This window comes from Corvus moneduloides, unplaced genomic scaffold (genome assembly GCF_009650955.1).
Source record: "Corvus moneduloides isolate bCorMon1 unplaced genomic scaffold, bCorMon1.pri SUPER_scaffold_79_arrow_ctg1, whole genome shotgun sequence".
Taxonomy (NCBI): domain Eukaryota; kingdom Metazoa; phylum Chordata; class Aves; order Passeriformes; family Corvidae; genus Corvus; species Corvus moneduloides.
In genome coordinates this window covers 464,840-487,831 of record NW_022436872.1, presented here as the reverse complement: position 1 = coordinate 487,831, position 22,992 = coordinate 464,840, and the positions used below count along the sequence as shown (strand labels likewise).

At 56.8% G+C, this 22,992-nt stretch overlaps 1 protein-coding gene across 1 annotated transcript; it reads left to right on the top strand.

The window, feature by feature from the left end:
- The first annotated feature begins 1,173 nt into the window (after positions 1-1,173).
- Positions 1,174-19,040, top strand: LOC116438656 (zinc finger protein 420-like). Its single transcript, XM_032097650.1, is given in 5 exon segments — positions 1,174-1,280; positions 2,453-2,531; positions 3,115-4,175; positions 17,079-17,118; positions 17,305-19,040. Coding segments are annotated over 4 exon segments (1,878 nt in total). The 5' UTR covers positions 1,174-1,280; positions 2,453-2,509; the 3' UTR covers positions 18,060-19,040.
- The last annotated feature ends 3,952 nt before the right edge of the window (positions 19,041-22,992 follow it).

Genomic DNA, 22,992 nt, shown 5'->3' with positions numbered 1-22,992 from the left:
CTCTTTTCTTTCTGTCCTGTGGGACAAATGGGGCAGGCCAGGTAGGACCTGTGAAGTGAGGGGTGGCCTGACCAATGGTTCCCAAAGGGAAAGCAAGGGGCTTTCACGGCTCTTTCATTAGTGCCTGTATTGGGTTTGTGCGGCCAGGTTTTGCTGGTGGGGGAGCTACAGGGATGGCTTCTGCAAGAAGTTGCCAGAAGCTTTCCTGTGTCCAGCAGAGCCAACACCAGCTGGCTCCAGGACGGACACACCACTGGCCAAGGGTGAGTCAAACAGAGATGGCAGTGACACCTCAGGGATAATGGATTCAAGAAGGAAAAAGTTCTTGGGCAGATGGAAGTGGATCCAGAGAAGAGCAGAGTGAGAACATGTGAGAGGAACAGCTCTGCAGACACCCAGGGCAGTGCAGAAGGAGGGGCAGGAGCTGCTCCAGGTGCCAGAGCTGAGATTCCCCTGCAGCCCCTGGAGGCGCCCACGCTGGAGCAGGGGGATGCCCGAAAAGGATGTGAGCCCGTGGGAAGCCTGTGCTGGGATCCCTGTGGATCCCTGGGGAGAGGAGCCCATGCTGGAGCAGCTTTGCTGGAAGGATTTGTGGGGGACCCACGCTGACGCAGGGGAAGGACTCCCAACTCCTCTCCCTGAGCAGCAGCAGGAACAAGATGTGATGAACTGACCGTGACCCCCTTTCCCGTCTCCCTGTGCCACTGGAAGGAGGAGGGAGAGGCCGGGAAGGAGGGAGGGGGTCGGGGAAGGTGTTTATAAGATCTATTTTACTTCTCATTATCCTGCTATAATTTTGATAGCTAATTAATTCAATTCCTATCCCCACCAGACTGTTTTGTCCGTGAGTGCCGTCCCTGGCCCGGCTGGCGATGCTGGGCCTGATGCGCCCAGCACACGGATGGCCCTCCTGGCTGCCAGGGCACTGCTGACTCAGATCCAACTGGGCATCGATCAGGACCCCCGGCTCCCTTCCCGCAGCTGCTCTCCAGACTCTCCTTTCCCAGTCTGTACGCACAGCCAGGGCGCCGGGAAGAGGAGGAGGAAGAGAAGAAGAAGGGATGAAGAAGAAGAAGCAGGGGGAGGACGGATGAAGGACGAGGAAGAGGAGTAAGGATTCAGCAGCAAAAGAAGTAGTCAGAGGAGGAGGAGGGGAAGACGAGAGAGAGGAGGAGGAGCAGGATCAGGGACAGGAAGAGGAGGAGCCACGAGTGCACAGCTCTTTGTAACTGCAGCACCCCCGCCCTGGGAGCGTCGGTTCTCCCCTCCGCATCCCGCAGGTGACCGGGGAGCGGGAGCTCGCCGCAAATATCATGGGGGGGGGTTTCCTGGGAGAGTTTTTCTGGGATCTTTTCATCTTTGGATCTTCCGGGATTCCAAAGCTGAGCCGGAAATGCGCCTTGGGGGGATATTGAAGCGTCTCCGGGAGGTGGCGTTTTCGGCGTGGTCCCGGTGGCGGCTGCCGGCAGAGCCCCGGCGGTGGGCGAGGGGGTACCGCGTTCCCGGAGCCGCAGTGGGGGTTGGGCTTCCTGGTCAGGTCCCGCCGCCTCCATTGTCAGCCCGCCCTCGTGGCGATCGCCCGGTACTGGCGGGGGGTGGGACACCGGTTTTGGGGGCCCTTCGGAAGAGCCGAGGTGTGTGGGGGGAGCCCCAGAGAGGGGAGACCGGAGAGGGGCGATACCGGAGCTGGGGGACCCCCAGCAGCCTGGAGGGGGTCGAGCACGGAGACGGAGAAGCCTGGAGAAGGGGTACGCTCGGGAGCCAGAAGCGGAGTACCCAGAGAGGGGGCACCGCCGGCAGCCAGGGGAAGGGGATAGGTTGGAGGGGGCTCCCCCAAGGAACACCAAAGTGGGAAACCCAGAGTGCGGGGAGCTCTGGAACCCCCAGCATCTTGAAGCAGAGAGTCAGGGGAGAAAACACTCCCAGGACTCCCAAAACCCCCGGTATCCCTAAGCAGGGGGACCACGGAGAGGCAGGGGGGACCCACTGGACCCTCAGCAGCCCAGAGAAGAGCGACCACCAGAACTCCCAAATCGGGGAGACCTCTGGGATTCTCAGGACGCTTGGCATCCCAGAGTGGGGATCTCCAATAAATGGAGGACCCCCAGCAGCCTGGGATAAGGGGGACCACTGAAACACCGAAGTGGAGAGACCAGAGAGGGGGAACTCCTGGGAGATTTTTCTTTCGAAGAATCTTGATCTTTTGAAGTTTTTGGAGGGTGAATCTTGGTATTTTGGTTGTTTTTTGAGCTAAATCTTGGTGGTTTGTAGTTTTTGGAGCTGAACTTCCTATTTTAGAGGGTTTTTTGGCTGAATATTGGGGTTTTGGGGGCTGTGTCTTAGTGTTTTGGAGGCTTTTATAGAGGATGCCCAGTGACTTCTAGAGATGGACTTGGGCAGGAGGAATCTCCAATCCAGCACACTCACATCTTGTTTTTTCCCTCCAAACCAGGATTTCTCATTCCCAAACCTTTGCCAAAGGGAGGAGGAGGCTGTGAGGAAGAGGAAGATGCCCCGGGAGCCCCAGGCAGGTGAGGAGGAAGTCCCTGCCCGTTTCCCCCTCTCTCCTGCTCCATCTCCCAGCCCAGCATCGCCCCCGGCTGCAGGACAACCCCGCTGCCGACGCCGTCCTGCCGGGGACGGACTGGGCGGGGGGGGGTGTCGTCCTCCTTCCTCTGTCACAGAGGCAAATCTCCGTCATCTCCTTCTTTCTTCCTTCTCCCTTCTCCGTGTTTCTCCCTCCCCTTTCTTCTACTTTTTCCTTCCTCTCCTTGTTCCTTCTCCTTGTTCCTTCTCTTTCCTGTCTCTCCTTCCTCCTTTTTCTTCATCCTCCTTCCTCTGGCTTCCTTTTCCTCATTTCTTCCTCTCATTTCTCCTTCCCCTTCTTCCTTCTCTTTGTTCTCTCTTCTCCTTCGTCCTCCTTTTTCATTCCTCCCCTTCTTCCTTCTTTTGCCTTCCTCACTTCTTTCCTCTACCTCTTCCTGCTCCTTCTTCCTTCCTTTGTCTCCTCTATCCCTCCTCTCCTTGTTCCTTTGACTCGCTCATTCCTTCTTCTTCCTCTCTTTCTTCCTCCCTCTCTTTTTCCCTTCCCCTCCTTCTTCCCTCCTCCCCCAGGGGATGAGCTGCACACAGGGACCAAAGAGGACAAATCCCCACGACAGAACCTGGTGGAAGAGGCCGTTTTGAGCAGCTCCACGGCGCAGGAATCCAACGGGGAGGAAAAGCCCTGGAGGTCCCCCACGAGGAGGGGCTCCAAACTCAGCCCAGGGAGCTCTGAGGAGGAAAGACTCACCCTGTGCTGGGAAGGTGGCCAGAGATCCAGCCAGAGCTCGGACCTGGTGGTCCATGAGCAACTTCATGACAGGGAGAAGCCCCACAAGTGCTTGGAGTGTGGGAAGAGCTTCAGCTGGAGATCTCACCTGATCCGCCACCAGATGATCCACACTGGGGAACGGCCCTACGAGTGCGGGGAATGTGGGAAGAGCTTCAGCCAGAGCTCTGACCTAGTGGTCCACCAGCGCCTTCACACAGGGGAACGCCCGTACATGTGCTTGGAATGTGGGAAGAGCTTCAGCAAGAGGTCCAGCCTCATATACCACCAGCGCTTCCACACTGGGGAACGGCCGTACATTTGCTTGGAATGTGGGAAGAGCTTTAGCCAGAGCTCCCACCTCATCAGCCACCGCCGGCTGCACACAGGGGAACGACCTTACAACTGCTTGGAATGTGGGAAGAGCTTCAACCGCAGCTTCAGCCTTGTCATCCACCAGCGTGTCCACACTGGGGAGAGGCCCTATGAGTGTCACAAGTGTGGGAAGAGGTTTCGGACCAGCACCGATCTCCTCATGCATCAGCGGATGCACACGGAGGAGAGGCCCTTCCGCTGCACTGATTGTGGGAAGAGCTTCATCCGTAGCTCTGACCTAGTCAAGCACTGGCGCGTTCACACTGGGGAGAGGCCCTACAGGTGCTTGAAGTGTGGGAAGAGCTTCACCCAGAGTTCTGCCTTGACCTCACACCAACGGACCCACTGGTAAGAGAAGCTCTACAAGTGCCCCAGCTGCAGGAAGAGCATTGGAGGATCCATGCTGAGCAGAGGCCTAGTGACCCATGTTCCTGGTGATCCACACTGGAAGACACCTGGCTTGTGGTCTCCACATCCTCCTGGTTCCCCATAGGCACCTGGATGAACACAGGGGCAGGAGCATCCACTGGAACACAGACTGACGTTGGAAACTTATTGGGAAGAGTGGATTTGTTGACTTGGAAGATCCCAAAAAATCTCACCTGCTCCATCCAATCATTTCTTCCTGTGGCGTCAAGCAACACTGGATGATTTTTAGGGTCTTTTCCAACCTAAGTAATTCCATGATTCTAATTCTCTCTGGACCATGGGTGTCTTGCACAGCAAAATGGTGATGGACTGGAGCAAAATTTTGAAGACAGTGGGGTGGAGACCCCTCTAAAAAAGGCTCTTTCACCCACCCAACCCAACCCCATGAATACTCACATGATGCTGACATGTAAATCTTTTTTTTTTGGTCTTGATTTTCTTTTGATTCCTGTTTATCCCTTAAAAACACCTAAGGTTGGGGTAAAAATAAAGAAATTGAATAAAGACCTCTAAACTCCCACTATTTTACTGGGATTCAGGGCAATATTTGGGAAAATGTGGGAGAGTTTCCTCCATTGCTTTGCATCCCAAATCCCAGAGGGATCAATCTGTTACATCAAAATGACTCAATCCCACTGAAAATGGCTCAATCCCAACCTAAAATAGCTCAATCCCACCCCGAAAGGGCATGATCCCACCTCAAAATGGCTCCATTCCACCCTAAAAATTATGCGATCCCACAGCACCCCCAAAACCTCCAGGAGGGGTGGGATGAAGTTTGGGATGGGGTGGGATGTGGATTTGGAGCGGTGGGATGGAAGAGAGGAATGGGATTTGGGAGGGGTGGGATGGAGGAAATAGGGTTTGGAATGGGGACCTTCATATCCAGGAGGGGTGGGATTAGGATTGGGAGTGGTGGGATGCAGGTTAGGGGCTGGAATGAAGTTTGGGAGGGGTGGGAAGGGAGCTGGAATAAGATAGTGAAAGACTGGGGATATTAAGGATGGCGCGGGGGGGGGGCGGAGGGGGGCAGGTCCCTGTGGGTGTTCAACGGTATCCCCCAAATCTGTGGAGGTTTTGGGGTATCTGCTATTCCGGAGGGGATTTTGGGATAGTCCCCATTCCTGAGGGGATTTTTGGGCACCCCCCCATCCTGAGCGAGTTTTTGGGATACCCAGAGTCTTGAGTGGGGGGTAGTGGGAGAGTGGGGAGACATGTGGCTCTGGCACTTGGGAAGGGGGCTCCATCGGGAGCGATACAGGGAGCCCATTTTGGGGAGGACCCTGCTGCTTTCTGCTAGTTTTGGGGTATTATAAATGGCTTTTGGGAATATACTGCTCGTTTTCGGGGGCTGTGGTGATGCCTCCTCGTGGGAGGATGAGGTGACCCCATTTTGGGGAGGATCCTGCTGCCTTCCGCCAATTTTCAGGGTTATAAATAGCTTGTGGAGGCCCCCTGCCCTCATTTTTGGGGGTTGGGGTGACTCCATGGTTCCTCCGATGGCTGAGGGGTTATAACCGGCTTGTGGGGGTCCCCCGATTGCGGGACATCCCAGCTGCATGCAGGTTGTGTCCCCTTCCTGCAGCCTCACCCCTGAGGCAGCGCTCGGCCGGGCACGGCGCTCGGCGCCGAGGACTCCCCGGGTGCCAGGCAGACCCGCAGCGCCCGGCGCTCCCCACCCGGAACCCACCTGAGCCCCCCCCGCCCCCAGCGCCCCCCGGAGCGGAATTTGGGGAGGGGGAGGTGGGGGCGGCCAGGCCGGGCCCCCCCGCGCTGTCCCGGCGGGGGCCGAGTGCGGGCGGGAGCCCCGCGGGGCCCGGCCCTGCCCGGGCACGGCTGATGCCGCCCGCCCGCGCTCCGCACTGGTCCGGACTGGTGCTCCCAGTGCCGTGCGGGGCGGGGCCGCTCTGGGGACCCCCCAGGGCACAGCGCGGCTGCTTTGGGGCTGTGGGCACCGCCCGGCGCTGGGCATGGGGCGTGTGGGGGCAGCTGGGGCCGCACTGGTGGCACTGGTGGTGCTGGGAGCCCCCCCGGCTGCGAGTGCGGAGCTCTGGGGGGAGGGGGGGGAGGGGGGCGAGAGGGAGGGGGACGATGGGAAGCAGTGGGGGCAGGACGGGAAAACGTGTGGTAGGACCCCCCAAACCAAGAGCGGGGGATGGTGGGCTGGGGATCTGGGGACGGTGAGAAAGGGATGGAAGGTTTGGTCTGGGAGGGATATGGGATCCACAAAGCTCAGTGAAAGGGGCAAGTCAGACCCCCATAGTGGGAGGTGGGTGGCATCCCTAAACCAAGTTCTGGGGAAACCTGGAGATTGGAGGTATGATGGGAAGGGAGTGTGAGAGGGTGGAGAAGAGGGTCTTTCGACTTCCAAAATGAGTGTGAAGGGGCTGAGTTCCCAATACTGAACCAGGGGGTTGGGGACACCCTGAAACCAAGCTGTGAGGGGAGCTGGGGATTGCAGGGACCATGGGAAATGGATGGGAGAATAAGGAAAACTGGGGGTGCGACAGTGAGCAGGGGCATCCCACAGGGGTCCTGTAGCCGGATGCTCTAATCAAATGAGGTCAAACAACACTAACAATGCCCTGTTTGCATACATGCCAAGCAGTAAATGAAGAAGGGGGCTTCCACTGCTTTTGGGGTTGAATGAGAGTGAGGTAAAATACAGTAGATCTGTTAAAATACCAGGATAAAGGAACAATCAAGTGATTCCACTGATAATTCATCCAAAGCTGCTGAGCTGGCACAGCTGCCTGAGCACATCTGACTGACAGTGCAGGACTTCAGACTGTAACAGCCCCATCCCAGACTTTGACTGCAGGGTCCTGACATATCCATTCTTAGGGGGAGAGGGATGTGGAGATTCTTCCCTGGAATAAGGACACCCCTCAAGGACTGGAGCTCCCACTGATGGGCAAGGTGGGGACACAGGGACCTCCCACTGCACAGCCCAGCTGCTTTTGGAGTGTCAGCACACGTTTGCACTGGGGACTGTGCGTGGGGGGGGGAGTTTGGTAACAAGAAAATGTCACTGGAAATCGATAACTAAACTCTCTAATTCTGTAATTTCACTAATAGAAAGCAGCTTTACTTTATTTTGGTGCCAGGTGTGTGCAGGGGATATCTCCCCGTATCACACACATTCAGCTAGAATTTGTTTGTTTGTATCTATATAACTAATACATATTAATACATTTCCCAAACTCATACATATATGCTAAACATTCCCCTCGAACTCTTTTACATATTTCAATCACTTCTTGGAACTCATTTACATTAGAGTAGGGGTCATTTGAGGGTCTCTGGTGGTGACTTGGGGAACATCCCATTCCTCAAATTATCCCTGTTTGGTCACAGGCCTCAAAAAACCAGTTCTTTTTGAATGCATTCCAGCTCTGAACATGGATCGCCAGGTCTCTGCACAATGTGGGTCATTGTGGATCATCCAGTGTGGGTCCTCCGATGGGTGAAGAAGTTGGAACAATAAACAAAGCTCTTCCCCCAGCTGGGGCGCTCACACGGCTTCCCTTACTGGTGGGTGCATTTGTGTGAGGTCAAGGCAGAGCTGCAGGAGAAGCTCCTCCCACACTCCCAACACTCATAGGGTTTCTCCCAAATGTGGATGTGTTGGTGGGTGATGAGGTTGGAGCTACAGTTGAAGCTCTTCCTGCAGCTGGTACAGTGGAGGGGCCTCTACTCTGTGTGCATCCCCCGATGCCTGATGAGATCTGAGCTATTCTGAAACCTCTTCCCATGCTCAGGGCACTCGTAAGTCCTCAGTGTGGATGTTCTGGTGGCAGATCAGGTCAGAGCTGATGCCAAAGCTCTTCCCACATTCCTAACACTTGTAGGGCCATTCCCCAGTGTGCAAGCACTGGTGGGTAATGAGGCTGGAGCCATCGCTGAAACTCTTCCTGCATTCCTCACACTGGTAGGGTTGTTCTCCTCTTCATCTGCTGGTGAATCAGGCAGTAGCTCCATCTAAAGCTCAATACGCATTCCCCACAGTTGTAGGGCCGTTCCCAAGTGTGCAGACACTGGTGGGTGATGAGGCTGGAACTCCAGCTGAAGCTCTTCCCACATTCCAAGCACTTGTATGGCTTCTCCCCAATGTGCAGGTGCTGGTGGGTGATGAGCTTGGAGTTTCAATTCAAGCTCTTCCTGTAGTCATGGCACTTGCAAGGCTTCCCTTACTGATGGGTCCATTGGTGTCTGGTCAAGGCAAAGCTCTGGTTGAACCTCTTCCTACATTCCGGACAGTCATAGGGCCTCTCCTCCATGTGTGTCTGCTGATGCCTGATGAGACCTGAGCTGCTCCAAAACCTCTTCCCACACTCAGGACACTCGTAAGGCTTCTCCCCGCTGTGGATGCACCAGTGGATGGCAAGGTCGGACCTGTGGACAAAGCTCTTCCTGCACTCAGGGCACTTGAAGGGCCGTTCCCCTGTATGCACGTGCTGGTGGGTGAGGAGTTTGAAGCTCTGGCTGAAACTCTTCCCACATTGCCCACACTCATAGGGACGTTCCCCTGTGTGCACACGCTGGTGAGCGGCGAAGGTGGAGACATCATTGAAGCTCTTCCCACATTCCCCACACTCGTAGGGCCGTTCCCCAGTGTGGATCATCTGGTGGCGGAGCAGGTGGGAGCTCTGGCTGAAGCTCTTCCCACATTCCAAGCACTTGTGGGGCTTCTCTCTATTGTGAAGCTGCTCATGGACCACCAGGTCCGAGCTCTGGCTGGATCTCTGGCCGCCTTCCTGGCACAGGGTGGGTCTTTCCTCTTTGGAGCTCCATAGGCTGGGTTTGCAGCCCCTCCTCATGCAGGATCCTCTTTCCTCCCCATTGAATTCCTGCGCCATGAAGCCACTCAAAATGGCCTCTTCCACGAGGTTCTGCTGGGGGAATTTGTCCTCTTTGGTCTCTGTCCACAGCTCATTCCCTGAGGGAGGAAGGAGGAAGGAAGAAGGAGAGGAAAGAACAAAAAGAAGGAAGAAAGAGAGGATGGAATTAAATAAAAATAAAAAAGGAGAGAAATGAGCAAGAAGGAAAAAGGAGAAAAAAGAATGAGAGGAAGGAACATGTAAAGAAAGTAGTGAGGAGTGGAAGTAGGAGAGGAAGGAAGAAGGTGAGGAAGAAAAATGGAGAAAAGAGGAGGAGAAAAAGGAACAAAGAGAAGGAAGAAACATGAAGGAGCAGGATGAAGAAGAGAAAGGAAGGAGAGGAAGGAAGAAGGGGAAAACAAGAAGGAAAAAGTAGAAGGAAGGAGAGGGAGGAACAAGGAGAAGAAAGAAGGAGAGGAAAAGGATCAAGGAGAGGAAGAAAAGAAGGAGAACAAGAAGAGATTGGGTTTCTGGTTTTGTTTGTTGTTACTGCTGTTGTTGTTGTTTGTTTGCCATGTTATAGTAAAGAACTGTTATTCCTTTTCCCATATCTTTGCCTGAAAGTCCCTTAATTCCAAAGTTATAATAATTCGGAGGGAAGGGGGTCATATTCTCTGTTCCAAGGGAGGTTCCCAACTTCCTTGGCAGACATCTCTCTTTCAGACTGAGACACCATACCAGTGGGATCCATGGACACTCCGTTGGACAGGAGATCACAGCTGGAAACCACCTGCACCGTGGGGAGACCTGGGAACGAGGAGAGAACAGACCCATGGAGTCGTGTCCCAGCCCCACGGAGCCCCTTGCAGCTCCCTGGATTCCTTTCAGAATTAGCCAGGCCCACGGATCCCATCCCCAGAGATCCACCCCATTCCCACAGATCCCAGCCCAGCCCCCGGCTCCCCCCACTCCCCCTGCTCTGGTTGTACTGGCTCTGTCTCCAGGTCACTGTCGGCCACGTGCCAGCTCCTCTCCTTGAGCCGGGTCTGGCTATCCCAATGTCCCGGGTCTGGCTATCCCAGTATCCTGGGTCTGGCTGTCCCAGTATCCCGGGTCTGGCTATCCCAGTATCCTGAGTCTGGCTATCCCAATATCCTGGGTCTGGCTATCCCAGTATCCCGGGTCTGGCTATCCCAATATCCCGGGTCTGGCTATCCCAGTAACCCGGCTTTGGCTATCCCAGTATCCTGGGTCTGGCTATCCCAGTATCCCGGGTTTGGCTATCCCAATATCCCGGCTCGGCTCCCGCTCCCATCCCCGTGCCTGCAGCTCCATCCGGTCCCGCTCGCTGTGGCAGCGCTCGGAGGGGGTCCCGTCCACGTTCCCGTGATCAGGGACTGGGGGACCCCAGGCCAGGCTCTGACAGCGCCACTTCCAGGTACTGCAGGGAGTGGAGAACTGGGGGGACACAGATCTGGGGGGGTGGGAGTTTGGGGATCCAGGGGGTCCACAGGTCAAGGAGAGGAGGGACTTGAAGAGCTGGGAGAGCTGGGAAGGAGGTTCAGGGGCTCAGAGTCAAGGAAAGGGGATGCAGGGACTGGGAGAGGTGGGATGGGGTGTCCAGGGAATCCTGTGCCCAGGAAAGGGGGTGCCAGGGGCCCTCAGTGTGAGGGAAGGAGGGTCTGGGGGCTGGGAAATACAGGAATGGGGGCCCAGGAGTCCCAGGGTCAGGGAAAAGGGTGGGTCTGGGGGCTGGGAGAGGCGGGGTGGCCGGGAAAATGTTGTGATGGTGGCAGATAAGGGGGTGCAGGGGGGTCTCAGTGCCAGGGAAATGGGTAAAAGGACATCCTGGTTCTCAGGAATGGATAAGGGGGATCTAAGGGTCAAGGAAAGGGGAGTGCAGGGACTGGGAGTGGTAGAAGGGAGTTCCAGGGGGTCCCTGTGCCCAGGACAGGGGAGTCCATGGTTTCCTAGAAAAGGGGGGTGACAGGGTGGGGACACCCAGCATGGAGTCCAAGGGGTCTCCGGTTTTTCAGAAAGGTGGGGCTGGTGGCTGGGAAAGGCAGGAATGGGGATCCAAGGCATTCCAGGGCGTCCCAGGGTGTATTGGTTTTGCATGGCCTGGTTTTTGGCAGCAGGGCGGCCATAGAGGTGGCTCCTGTGAGATGCTGCTGGAAGCTTCCACCATGTCCAGCAGCGCCAATCCCCGATGGCTCTGAAGATGGACATGCTGCTGGCCAAAACTGGGCCAATGAGAGAGGCTGGTAACGCCTCTGGGATAACAGATTTAAGAAGAAAATCAAAACAAAGTCACAGTTTTGGCTTCTGGTCAGAGAAGAGGAGGAGATGAGAAAGTGTGAGGGAAACAACATGGAGACACCAAGGTCAGTGGAGAAGGTGGGGGAGGAGGTGCTCCAGGCTCTGGAGCCAAGATTCCTCTGCAGGCTGTGGTGAAGAGCATGGGGAAGCAGCCCCTGGGCATCCACGGGGGATGCAGAGATCCACCCACAGCCCGGAGGGAAGGTGCTCACACCGGAGCAGGTGGATGCCTGGAGGAGGCTGTGATCCAGTGAAAGACCCAGTGGAGAGAGGGCCCTGCTCCCAACCTGGAGCAGCCCGGCCTTGGAGGACTGCACCCTGTGGAAGACAGACCCATGGCGCAGCAGTTTTGGGAGGACTGTGTGCCCGTGGGAGGGGCTTATTTTACTTCTCATTATCATCCTCTGATTCTGTTAGCAATATATTCACCTTGTAACTTTAAGTTAAGGCTGTTTTGTCCTTGAAGTGTTTCTCCCGGTCCTTATCTCACTCATGAAGCCTTCATTAATTTTTTTCCCCTCTCTCCTCTGCACAGCTATGGCAGAGGAGGGTGAGCGTTTATCCCATTTGCCCCCAGCATGGTCTCAATTGCCCCCCAAAGGCTCCTACTCACTCCCAGTATGATCCCAGTATGATTCCAGTCTCCCTCAGTGTGATTGCAGTCTCCCCTGGCATGGGCCCAGCTGCTCCCAGTATGATGTCAGTACGATCCCAGTACAGCCCAATCACTGCCAGTATGATCTCAGTACGATCCCAGTACAAAGCAGTCACTGTCAGTGATGCCACTCCTGGGATCCCCCAGCCCTCTCTGCGTTCCCCCTCCCGGCTCTCCAGGCTCCGAGAGGAGCCCCAAGGGCTGCAAGTCCCCACCCAGGGTCCCCAGCAAGGCCCAGTTTGGATGTGCAGCCCCCAATGTTCCCAGCTTCCCTCTCCTTTCCCCGGGCCGGGTTGCCCCGCCCCCAGCGGGTGGGAGCAGCCGAGAGCCCCGCGCTGCCCATCCCGACCTGTCCCGGCTCCATCCCCGCTGCTCCCGCGGGCTGCGAGGGGCTCGGCAACGGGGGAGGGGGAAGGGGAGGAGGAGGAGGCGGAGGTGGGATTGGGGAGAGGCGGGAGGAGGAGGAGGAGGAGGAGGGAGGAAGAGGCGGAGCGGCAGCGGGAAGCTGGAGGAGAGGAGGAAGCGCTCGGCTCCAGCGCTCCCTGAACTCGCAGCCCCCCGGGACCATCGCCCCCCGTCCCGCAGGTGCCCGGGGAGGGGGAGCTCGCCCCAAATGTCCCGGGGGGTCCCTGGGTTTGGGGTTTTTTGGGGGGATGTTTGGAGCTTGCGGGACTCCAAAGCCGAGCCGCAGATGCCCTCGGGGGGACATCGTGGGGTCCCGGGAGGTGTTTTTGGGGGTGCCGGTGGCGGTGGCGGCAGAGCCCCGGCGGGGGCGGGGGGATGCGGGTCCCCCCGCGGTGGGGGTTGGGCTTCCCGGGCCGGGCCCTCCGAGCTCTGCCGGGGCCCCGTGGGGAGCGCGCGGGGGCGGGGGGACACCGGTTTTGGGGAGCCCCGGGAGCCCCGGCTTCCCTAAGCGGGACCCCGGAGAGAGGAGAGCCCCAGAAGCCCAAAGCGGGGAGCCCGAGAGGGGGGACCCCTGGGATTGGCGGGACCCCGGCGGGGGGGTCTGGGGGCTGCAGGGGCGGCACGGCCGGGAAAGGGGCTCGGGGGTCCCGGGGCTGGAAAGGGGCTCGGGGGTGCCGGGGCCGGGAAATGGCTGCTCCCAGTATGAGCCCAGTTCCCCCCCACGAGTGGTTCCAGTTTCCTCATCAGTCCCAGTATGAGCGCAGTCAGTCCCGGTATGATCCCGGTCACTTCCCCTCACTCCCTGTAGGATCTCTGTTGCTGCCAGTATGAGCCCAGTCACTCCCAGTCATTCCCCATTATGATGCAATTTTTCCCCAGCATGGTCCCAGTTGCTCCCAGTTCCTCCCACTTTTGTCCAGTGTGTTCCCAGTTTTCCCAGTTACCCCTAGTGTAGTCCCAGTCACTGCCAGTATGATGCCAGTCTCTCCCAGCAGGGCCCCAGTCACTCACACTTGCCCCCAGTGTGGCCCCAGTGTGGTCCCAGTTCCCCCCAGCACATTCCCAGTTGCTCCCAGTGTGGTCCCAGTCACTAACCGCATGATCTCAGACACTCCCAGTATATCCCAGTTGCCCTGAACATTCTCGTGGTCATTCCCAGGCACTCCCAGTTACCTCAGCATGGTTCAGTTGCCCCCAATTTTATCCCGGTCACTGCCCGTACATTCCAGTTGTCACCAGCATGCACCCTGTTGGTCCCAGTTGCTCCTAGTGTGTGAGCAGTTGGCTCCCAGCATGGGCCTGATAGTTCCCAGTAACTCCCAGTAAGTTTCCACTGACACCCACTATAATCCCAGTATGATTGTAGCTACTCCCAGTATGATCCCAATCGCTTGCAGTCTAATCCCAGTCACTTCCAGTGTGATGCCAGTGGCTCCCAGTGTGCTCCCAGTTGCTCCCTGTCAGTGCCAGCATGAGCCCAGTAGCCTCCAGTAGGATCCCAGTCACTTCCAGTATGATGCCAGTGGCCCCCAGTGTGCTCCCAGCTGCTCCCTGTCAGTGCCAGGATGAGCCCAGTAGCCTCCAGTAGGATCCCTGTGACTCCCAGTCTCTCCCAGTATATCCCAGTCACCCCCAGCATGCTCCCAGTCATTCCCACTTCTTCCCAGTTGCTTTCAGCATGATTCCAGTTGCTCACAGCCACTCCCAGCCAATCCCAGGATGATTCCAGTCAACCTCAGTGTGATCCCAGTCTCACCCAGCATGGACCCAGCTGCTCTCACTGTAATCCCAGTATGATCCTTGTTGCTCCCAGCATAGTTCCAGGTGTTCCCGGTTCCTCCCAGTATGATCCATATTGCCCCCAGTTGCCTCTAGTATAGTCCCAGTCTCAGCATGGTTCCAGTCACGCACAGTTTCCCCCAGTGTGGCCCCAGTCACTGCTACATGCTCCCAGTTGCCCCCAGTGTGGTCTCAACTGTTCCCAGTGTGGTTCCAGTCCCCCCAGTGTGGTTACAGACACTCCCAGTATATCCCAGTTGGCCTCAGCATGCTTGTAGTCATTCCCAGTCACGCCCAGTTGCCCCAGTAAGCTTCTAGTTACCTCAGAACAATCCCGGTCTTTCCCAGTTGCTCCCAGTATGATTCCAGTTGCCCCACTTGTGGTCTCAGTCCCCTCAGCATGGTTCCAGTACCTTCCAGTTGATCCCAGTTGCTCCCAATGTGTCCACATTTTCCTCCCAACATGGGCCCAGTAGCTCCCAGTAACCCCAGTCAGGTTCTGTTCACCCCCACTGTAATCCCAGTGGCTCCCAGCATGATCCCAATGGGACCCATGGTCACTGCCAGTATGGTTCCAGTCAGTTCCAGTATGATCCCAGTCACTTTGGCTACAATCCTAGTCACTCCCAGTATGGTCCCAGTTGCAGCCAGTCATCCCCAGCATTGTTACAGTCACCCCCAGTATGACACCAGTCACTCCCAGATACTCCTTGTATTATTCCAGTCATGCCCAGAGTGACTCCCTGTCACTGCCAGTGTGGGCTCAGTTGTTCCCAGTATGAATCCAGTAGTTCCCAGTCACTCCAAATATGATCCCATTTCCTCTCAGTGTGGTCTCTATTGCTCCCAGTCACCCCCAGTATGGTTCCAGTCATGGCCAGTACCTTTCCAGTCACTCCCAGTCTGATTCCAGTAGGATCCCAGTCATTTTCAGATACTCCCAGTACTATTCCAGTCACTGCCAGTATGATCCCAGCTAGTTCCAGTAGGATCCCAGTATGACTGCGGCATGGGAACAGCTGCTCCCATTATCATCCAATGTGGTTCCAGATGCTCCCATTTACCTCACTATGGTTTCAGTCTCTCCCAGTGCATCCCAGTTGCTCCCAGCATGTTCCCAGTCACTCCCCATTGCCCTAAGTTGCTTCCAGTCTGATCCCAGTTGCTCACAGCCACTCCCAGTCACTGTCGGTGCAGTCCTAGTTGCTGCCAGTATGAGCCAGTATGATCCCAGTCTCCCCCAGCATGGTTCCAGTAACTCCCTGTTCCTCCCAGTGTGATCCCAGTTGCATCCAGTTGCTCCTAGTATAGTCCCAGTCACTCCCCATATGATCCCAGTCCCTCCCAGCATGGTCCCAGTCATGCCCAGTTGCCCCCAGTGTAGACCAGTCACTCCCACTTTCTCCCAGTTGCCCCAGCATGGTCCTGGTTGTTCACAGTGTGGTTCCCGTCAATCCCAGGATGGTTACAGACACTCCCAGTACATACCAGTTGGCCTCAGCATGCTTGTAGTCATTCCCAGTCCCACCCAGTTGCCCCAGTAAGGTTCCAGTTACCCCAGTACAAAGCAGTCACTGCCAGCGATGCCACTCCTGGGATCCCCCAGCCCTCTCTGCGTTCCCCCTCCCGGCTCTCCAGGCTCCGAGAGGAGCCCCAAGGGCTGCAAGTCCCCACCCAGGGTCCCCAGCAAGGCCCAGTTTGGATGTGCAGCCCCCAATGTTCCCAGTTTCCCTCTCCTTTCCCCGGGCCGGGTTGCCCCGCCCCCAGCGGGTGGGAGCAGCCGAGAGCCCCGCGCTGCCCATCCCGACCTGTCCCGGCTCCATCCCCGCTGCTCCCGCGGGCTGCGAGGGGCTCGGCAACGGGGGACCCAGGGTGTGGCTGGTCCTGGGGCGGAGAGGAGGAGGGATGGGAGAGGAGGGATGAAGGAGTGGGAGAAGGGATGGAAGTAGGAGAAGGAGGTGGGATTAGGGAGGAGGAGGAGGAGGAAGAGGAGGGAAAAGGGAGCATCAAGAAAAGGAGAAGGAAGAATGAGGTTGAGCGCTCCCTGAATTCACAGCCCCCCACCCGTGGGAGCATTGCCCCCCCATCCCGGGGAGGGGGAGCTCGGCCCAGATATCCTGGGGGGTCCCTGGGTTGGGTTTTTTTCGGGAGGATGTTTGGAACTCCAAAGCTGAGCAGCAAATGCCCCTTGCAGGGACATTGGGGGGTCCCCAGGAGATGTTTTTGGGGGGTCCCGGTGGCAGTGCCAGCAGAGCCCTGGCAGCGGGCAGGGGGATGTGGAGTCTCCCTCGCAGTGGGGGTTGGGTCTGCCTGGGTCAGGCACGGCCAACTCCAGCCCGGAGCCAGGGGGCTGCGGGACCCCCCGGGAGAGCCAGAGCGGGCAACCTGGGGACCCCCAGAGATGGGAGAGCAGAGAGGGGCAGTACCGGGACCAGAGGAGCCCCGACAGTCTGGAGGAGCGAACCCCTGTGACCCCCAGGACCCCAAAGTGGGGAGCCCAGAGAGGGGGGAGCGCCGCCATTCGCGGGACCCTCAACAGCCTGGAGAGGGGGAGGGGGGACTCCTTGGACCCCCTGCACCCCAGAGCAGAGAATAAGGGGAGAAGGATCCCTTGGACCCCATAACCCCCAGCATCCCTAAGTGGGGAAAGGGAAGAAGGGCAACTTTTCAGATTCCTGGACTCCCAGCAGCCTGGGGAGGGTGGAGACCAAGTAGATGGGGGCCCCCAATACAAGCGTGATCCCCAGCAGCTGGGACAGGGGGGAGCCCCCAAACACCAAAGGGGAGAGACCGGAGACAGGGAACTCCTGTGAGGCTTTTTCAGGGCTGAATGTTGGTGTTTGGGAGGTTTTTCTGGACCCCAGATGCCTGGTGACTTGTAGAGATGGACTTGGGCAGGGGGACATTCAAACTCAACGTGCTTCTCCCTTGTTTTTCCCCAAACCAGGATTTCCCATTCCCAAACCTTTGCCAAAGGGAGGAGGAGGCTGTGAGGAAGAGGAAGATGCCCCAGGACACCCAGGCAGGTGAGGAGGAAGTCAGTGCCCCTTTCCCCCTCTCTCCTGCTCCATCTCCCAGCCCAGCATCGCCCCCGGCTGCAGGACAACCCCGATGCCGACGCCGTCCTGCTGGGGATGGACTGGGGGGATCTCCTTCCCCTTCTCTGTGGCACGGAGGCAAATCCCATCCTCTCCTTGTCCTTCCTCCCCCAGACAAGGAGCTGAGGACGGCGCCCAGGGAGGACAAATCCCCGCGGCAGAACCTGGAGGAAGAGGCCATTTTGAGCGGCTCCATGGCGCAGGAATCCAACGGGGAGGAAAAGCCCCAGAGATCCGGCGGGAGGAGGGGCTGCAAACGCAGCCCAGGGAGCTCTGAGGAGGAAAGACCCACCCTGTGCTGGGAAGGTGCCCAGAGATCCAAACTGAGCTCGGACCTGGTGGTCCATGAGCAGCTTCAAACCAGGGAGAAGCCCCACAAGTGCTTGGAATGTGGGAAGAGCTTCAGCTGGAGATCCCGCCTGATCCATCACCAGATGATCCACACTGGGGAGAGGCCCTACGAGTGTCCCGAATGTGGGAAGGGCTTCAGAGACAGTTCTGGCCTGATCATCCATCATCGCATCCACACCGGGGAACGGCCCTATGACTGCTTGGAATGTGGGCAGAGCTTCAGCCGGAGCTCCCACCTGACCTCCCACCAGAAGATCCACACTGGGGAGAGGCCCTATGAGTGTCCCGAGTGTGGGAAGAGGTTTCAGACCAGCTCAGATCTCCTCAAGCATCAGCGTATACACACAGAGGAGAGACCCTTCCGCTGCCCCGACTGCAGGAAGGGCTTCAAGGACAATTCCCACCTCATCATCCACCGGCGCATCCACACCGGGGAGAGGCCTTATGAATGTCCCGAGTGTGGGAAGAGCTTCAGGCATAGCTCAGCCTTGACCCAACACCAACGGCGGCACTGGTAAGCAAAGACCTGTGAGTGCCCTGACTGCGGGAGGAGCTTTTCCTGCTGCTCCAACTTCATCCTTCATCAGGGGACCCAAATTGGGACGAGCCCTGGTGACCCACATTGCCAGTGATCCACGTTGGGAAAACACCTGGCTGGTGGTCTCTAGATCCTCCTGGATCCTCCTCCTGTTGTTTCTTCCAAAGGAGGCCAGGGGTGAACAACCCGGTGTGCCACGACCTTCCTAGAAAGAGTGTCCTGCAAGGAACAACTCTTCCAGGGGCAGTGGCCGCCTTCCCTGGGCAACAAGTGATTTCAGCAAGTGTAGCAATTTCTCAGCTACAAGTGATTCCAGCTCTTGTGATTCAGCTCTTTGTAAAATCACCCAAGGCGAACTCGGGGATAGAGAGACAGGAGCCATGTATAGCAGTTCCACAGAGGTAGCCTTTGTTGTCCAGCAGTCCCTGTGAAGGGAAGGCCAGGGACAAGCCTCCCTACATCAGGGCTAGGGGGCAGAGGTTATATGGGGTAGGCAGGGGGTGGGGTAGAAACCAACTAGCCAACTGGGTACTGGGTATTACCATATAGAAACAAGGCATGCTGGGGGTGGTTCACTTTGTCACCACGACCTAGAGGAAGGTTGCTTATCTCTGGGGAAGATTGTCTTGCCCTCAGGCCTCTCTTCTCCAAGGGAGAGCAGAGGGCTCTTGTGGCAAGGGCTCCCAGCCCTCCACACCCCGTAGGCACCTGGACGAAGGCAGGGGCAGGAACATCCATTGGGACTCAGATCGACATTGGAAATTCATTGGGAAGAGCTGATTTTTTAACTTTACACCCTAAAAAATGTCACCTGGTCTGTCCAGTTGTTTCTTCTCGTGGCATCAAGCAATGCTGGATGATCTTGGACATCTTTTCCAACCTAAGTAATTTCCATGTCTATCCCACTGAAACACCCAGAACTGAGGTAAAAGTAAAAAAATTAAAGAGATCTGAAGCTGCACCATTTTACTGGGATTTGGGGGTGAATTTGGGGTTGGTTCACAGGATTTTTTGGGAGGATTTGGGTGTTGTGGAGCAGCCCAACCAGGCAGATGGGGCCATGATTAGAGTTGTTCCAGCAGAACGTTTCCGCCTGAGCCCATCTGCTCTCCAGGAATTCCGGTTGTCTGTCCTAGTCCCTGGCCTGGGTCTGCCCATCCAGGGTGTCCCCCACAAAGTGCCCAAATCGCTGCTGAAGTGCCTGAGCTGCTCCCGGCTGGGGATGTTCCTGTCCACCAGCCTGTCCTGGTCGGTGCCATGGGGGCTGGGAGGGGTTTTAGTGGCTCCTGGGAGGACTGGGAGGAGCTTTTGTGGCTCTTGGGTGCATTTGTGGTGCTGGGAGGGGGTTTGGCAGGGTCTGTGAGGGAGTTCTGGGGTGTTGGCAGAGCCATGTGGCTTGGAGAGAATTTGGGTGGGTCTTGGGGGAGATGGGAAGGGGTTTCGGTGGCTCTTGGGGCCATTTCAGTTGCAGGGAGTGGTTGGGGGAGTCCTGGCTGGGAGCTGTGGGGTGGTTTGAGGGGTCCAGGAGTGGCTGTGGGGCTGGGAGGGGCTTTTAGGGCAGCTGTGACCTCCCCCCAGATCCCCAAAGCTGCCACCAGACCCCACCCCCAAGATGCTGCCGATGCAGTTTGGGGGCTCCATGTTGGGGTTCATCCTCCTGGCACTGAGGGAGAAGGTGAGGGGGGGTCCCCAGAGGCTGTGCGTGTCCTCCCAGAGCGTGTGTGACCCCCCATCCCGGTGTCACCCCCTTTTCCCTGCCCACAGGGCTCCTGAGCCAGCCCCTGCTGCCCCGGGAGGGAATTTGGGGAGGGGGCAGAGGGGGTGCGCAGCCCCCGCCGGGGGATGACCCCGGCCCAGCGCCCTTCGTTCAGCACCGAGCTGGGCTTGGGGCCGCAGGAGGAAGAGGCCGATGGGAAGCAGATCCTGCAGGGGGGACAGGGCTTGGGCTCAGGGCAAGGTCCTGCCCTGCACACCTGGCTCAGGTGTGAGCCTGCCCCGGGAAGGGAGCGGGACATTCCCATCCCCACGGATCAGGGCTGAGGGCAGCACTGGGACCATGGACATGGAAATCCTGGGAGCGACTGGGACTGCACTGAGGGCTACTGGGAGCAACTGCGAATGACGGGTGCATGCTGGAGGCAACTGGGATATACTGAGAGAGACTGGTGATGAGCAGAAAAGACTCCACTACTGGAATAAGTAGTAAAGTAGGTATGTTTATTCCAGCGCTGGGACACATGGGCGATAGCTCCTCCAAAGTCATGTGTGCCGGCAGCTGCATTCAGCTTGGTATTTATCGGGTTACAAGTTCCATATTCATTGAGTTTCCCAATATGTCTATACATATTCATTACCTAGCCCTGCCTAGCCTCGCTTTGTATTACAGTGAGCCCCAAAGCCATTTACATCCGCGTTGTGCTTGCGCAGTGTTGTCTGGTGGTTGTGGGCAGGGGTCTCTAAGATGAAATAAGAGTCTTCCTCAGATGAAGTAAAGGGTCTTCCTCATCCTGAACTTTTCACCTTTCCTCCCTGCGCATGCTCTTTATGTCCCTGGCCTAAGTCCAAACTTCAAGACTGGTTTGAGTTAGTTTTAGATTAAAAACAGGATCTTTGGTCAAGATTCCTTCGCCTTATCAATAGTCTCATATCTTCTCATCCTGTTTTGGTAGGCACAATAAGTGTTGGGCAAGCTGTATGCATTGCTTCTAACAAACAACTTCTTAGCAAATCATTTAACCTCTGCTTCCCCATCCCCCTGATTCACTGGGAGTCACGGGGATCATGCTGGGAATGACTGGAAGCGTGGCAATGGCCTGGGCTGGCTGAAGTGGGGTCTCAGGGTGCGCAGGGAGCACTGTGACACTGTGAGGCCCCATGGAAGCAAGGGGACATTGTGACCCTCTGGGCCCCGCGCTGCCCGTGGGGTGTTTCAGGAGCCCCAGGGTGCCTGGGGCAGCAGAGCAGAGCCCCTGGCTCAGGAGGCAGCAGCTCCCCGGGACACTCTGGGAGGGCGGGAGGCAGGAGATGCCCCTGGAGAAGAGGAAGCCCAAGGCCCAGCGCCCCAAGGGCGGCACCAGCTGAGGGCCGGGCCGGGAGGGAGAGGCCGCTGCTGGGACGGTGCCAGGGCTCCGCAGCACTGGGCCAAGACAGCGCCTCCATCCCACACCGCCTCCTCTTCCTCCTCCTCTTCTTCCTCCTGGTCTGGCCACAGCTGCAGCAGCGGCAGCCTCAGGGCAGCCAGGGCCAGGCCTCGTCCCTCCATGGGGAGAGGGATGGGCCACCCTGGCCCCGCAGCCCCGCAGCTCCAGCAGCAGCGGGAGCCATCGCAGCCTGGCCTGGGGGCCCTGGCGGGGACAAGGGCCGCAGTGGGGCAGCTGCTGTCCTGGCCGGCCCTTGCAGCTGGGCAGCCCGGCCAGTGCCACAGCCCCAGCCAGCCCTGCCCGGCGCTCGGCAGCACCAGGGGCACTGCCCAGCCCTGCGCCCGCCCCGCACCAGGAGGCCAAGGCGGCCTCTGTGTCCAGCAGCAGCCCGCACACAGAGCCTGCAGCCAGAGGCACATTCAGCTGCTCCTCAGCGTGCCCAGCGGGGCACAAAGACGCAGCTCCGGCACAAGAGGAGGCACATTCAGCTGCTCCTCAGGCAGCACAGAGCGGCTGCCCCTGGGCTCCTCCAGGCCTGCACAGCTCCCTCTTTCCCAGCACAAAATCCCCTCGGGCAGCTTCCCTGGAGCCCTCTGGGGCTGCTACCCGGGATCTCAGCTCCTCAGAGCTCTGTGTGTCACAGACTGCAGGAGATGCCTGGGAGGAGTCTCAGGGACATCCTGGAAGATGCAGGTTCACTGCAAAAGCAAAAATGGATCAAGGTCAGCTTCCCTGGAGCAATCTGGGGCTGTGTTGGAGTGAAGGCTCCTCTGGACTCAGGCCCAGAGGGAAGCCAAAGCACGGGGGTTGAATTAAAACCTTTGGACAAGCTGAGATCCATGAAGCCACACCAAAATGAAATAGAGATACAGATTTTTAACTTTTAGTAGAAATATATGCTAAGTAGAAATATATGCTTTTAAACATTAAAAAGCTGTAGCAGAGACCTTAAACACAGTTCTTGCTGCAGCAGTTTTACCTTTTCACAGAATTCTTTAGGCAAAACATAGATACAATTATACTGTTCACATTTTTTAGATAGAGTGTTCACATAAACAATAAGAACTGATAGAAACTGTATATGCAAATCTGTGTAATACCTATGTAACACTTGTGTAAGGCTTACAACTGTTAGAATTAGATCAGGATAGGTTAAGAAAAGGAAAACGAGAATCGTGTGTTAATCTTATTGGTCAGTTAACAAATATAATCCACACTTCTGTAAGAAAAAATATAGTGTATAGTGTATAGAGCATATAGAGTATATGGAGCATATAGAACATATAGAAGAAGCTGTGTTTTGCCTGCTGTTGCTGCTTGCCTTTATCATGTAACCCCCTTTGATCTCTGCCTTCAAGAAAGCTGTGAGACTATGAAATAAAGAACTCAGCAGAACAGCAGCCTCCTCTGCTCTTTTACCCTGGTCCGAGAAGGAAGGGTGCCCTGTCAAAAGCTCAACAAATGGTGCCTCTATTTTAAGGGGGAAGGACTTTAAATACTTTCTGGTTGAAGCACCTTCAAAGTAGGAAGAAAAAGGCTGTTTGGAAGAAACAGAAAAATCCCAGGAACAAGTGGACCTTGAAACTAAAGGTGACGTGTGCTCTACTGAATGCTGAAACAAAGCATAAATCCCGAGTCGCAGGACAAATCGGAAAGACACGCTGAAGCTTGCCTTACAGGGGTTAAGGTAAGCATCCTTTGAAGTAATCTAGATGGGGAACAATATATAAAAGAGCAGAGGCAGATTTATGAACATCTAAAGTATTTATTAAT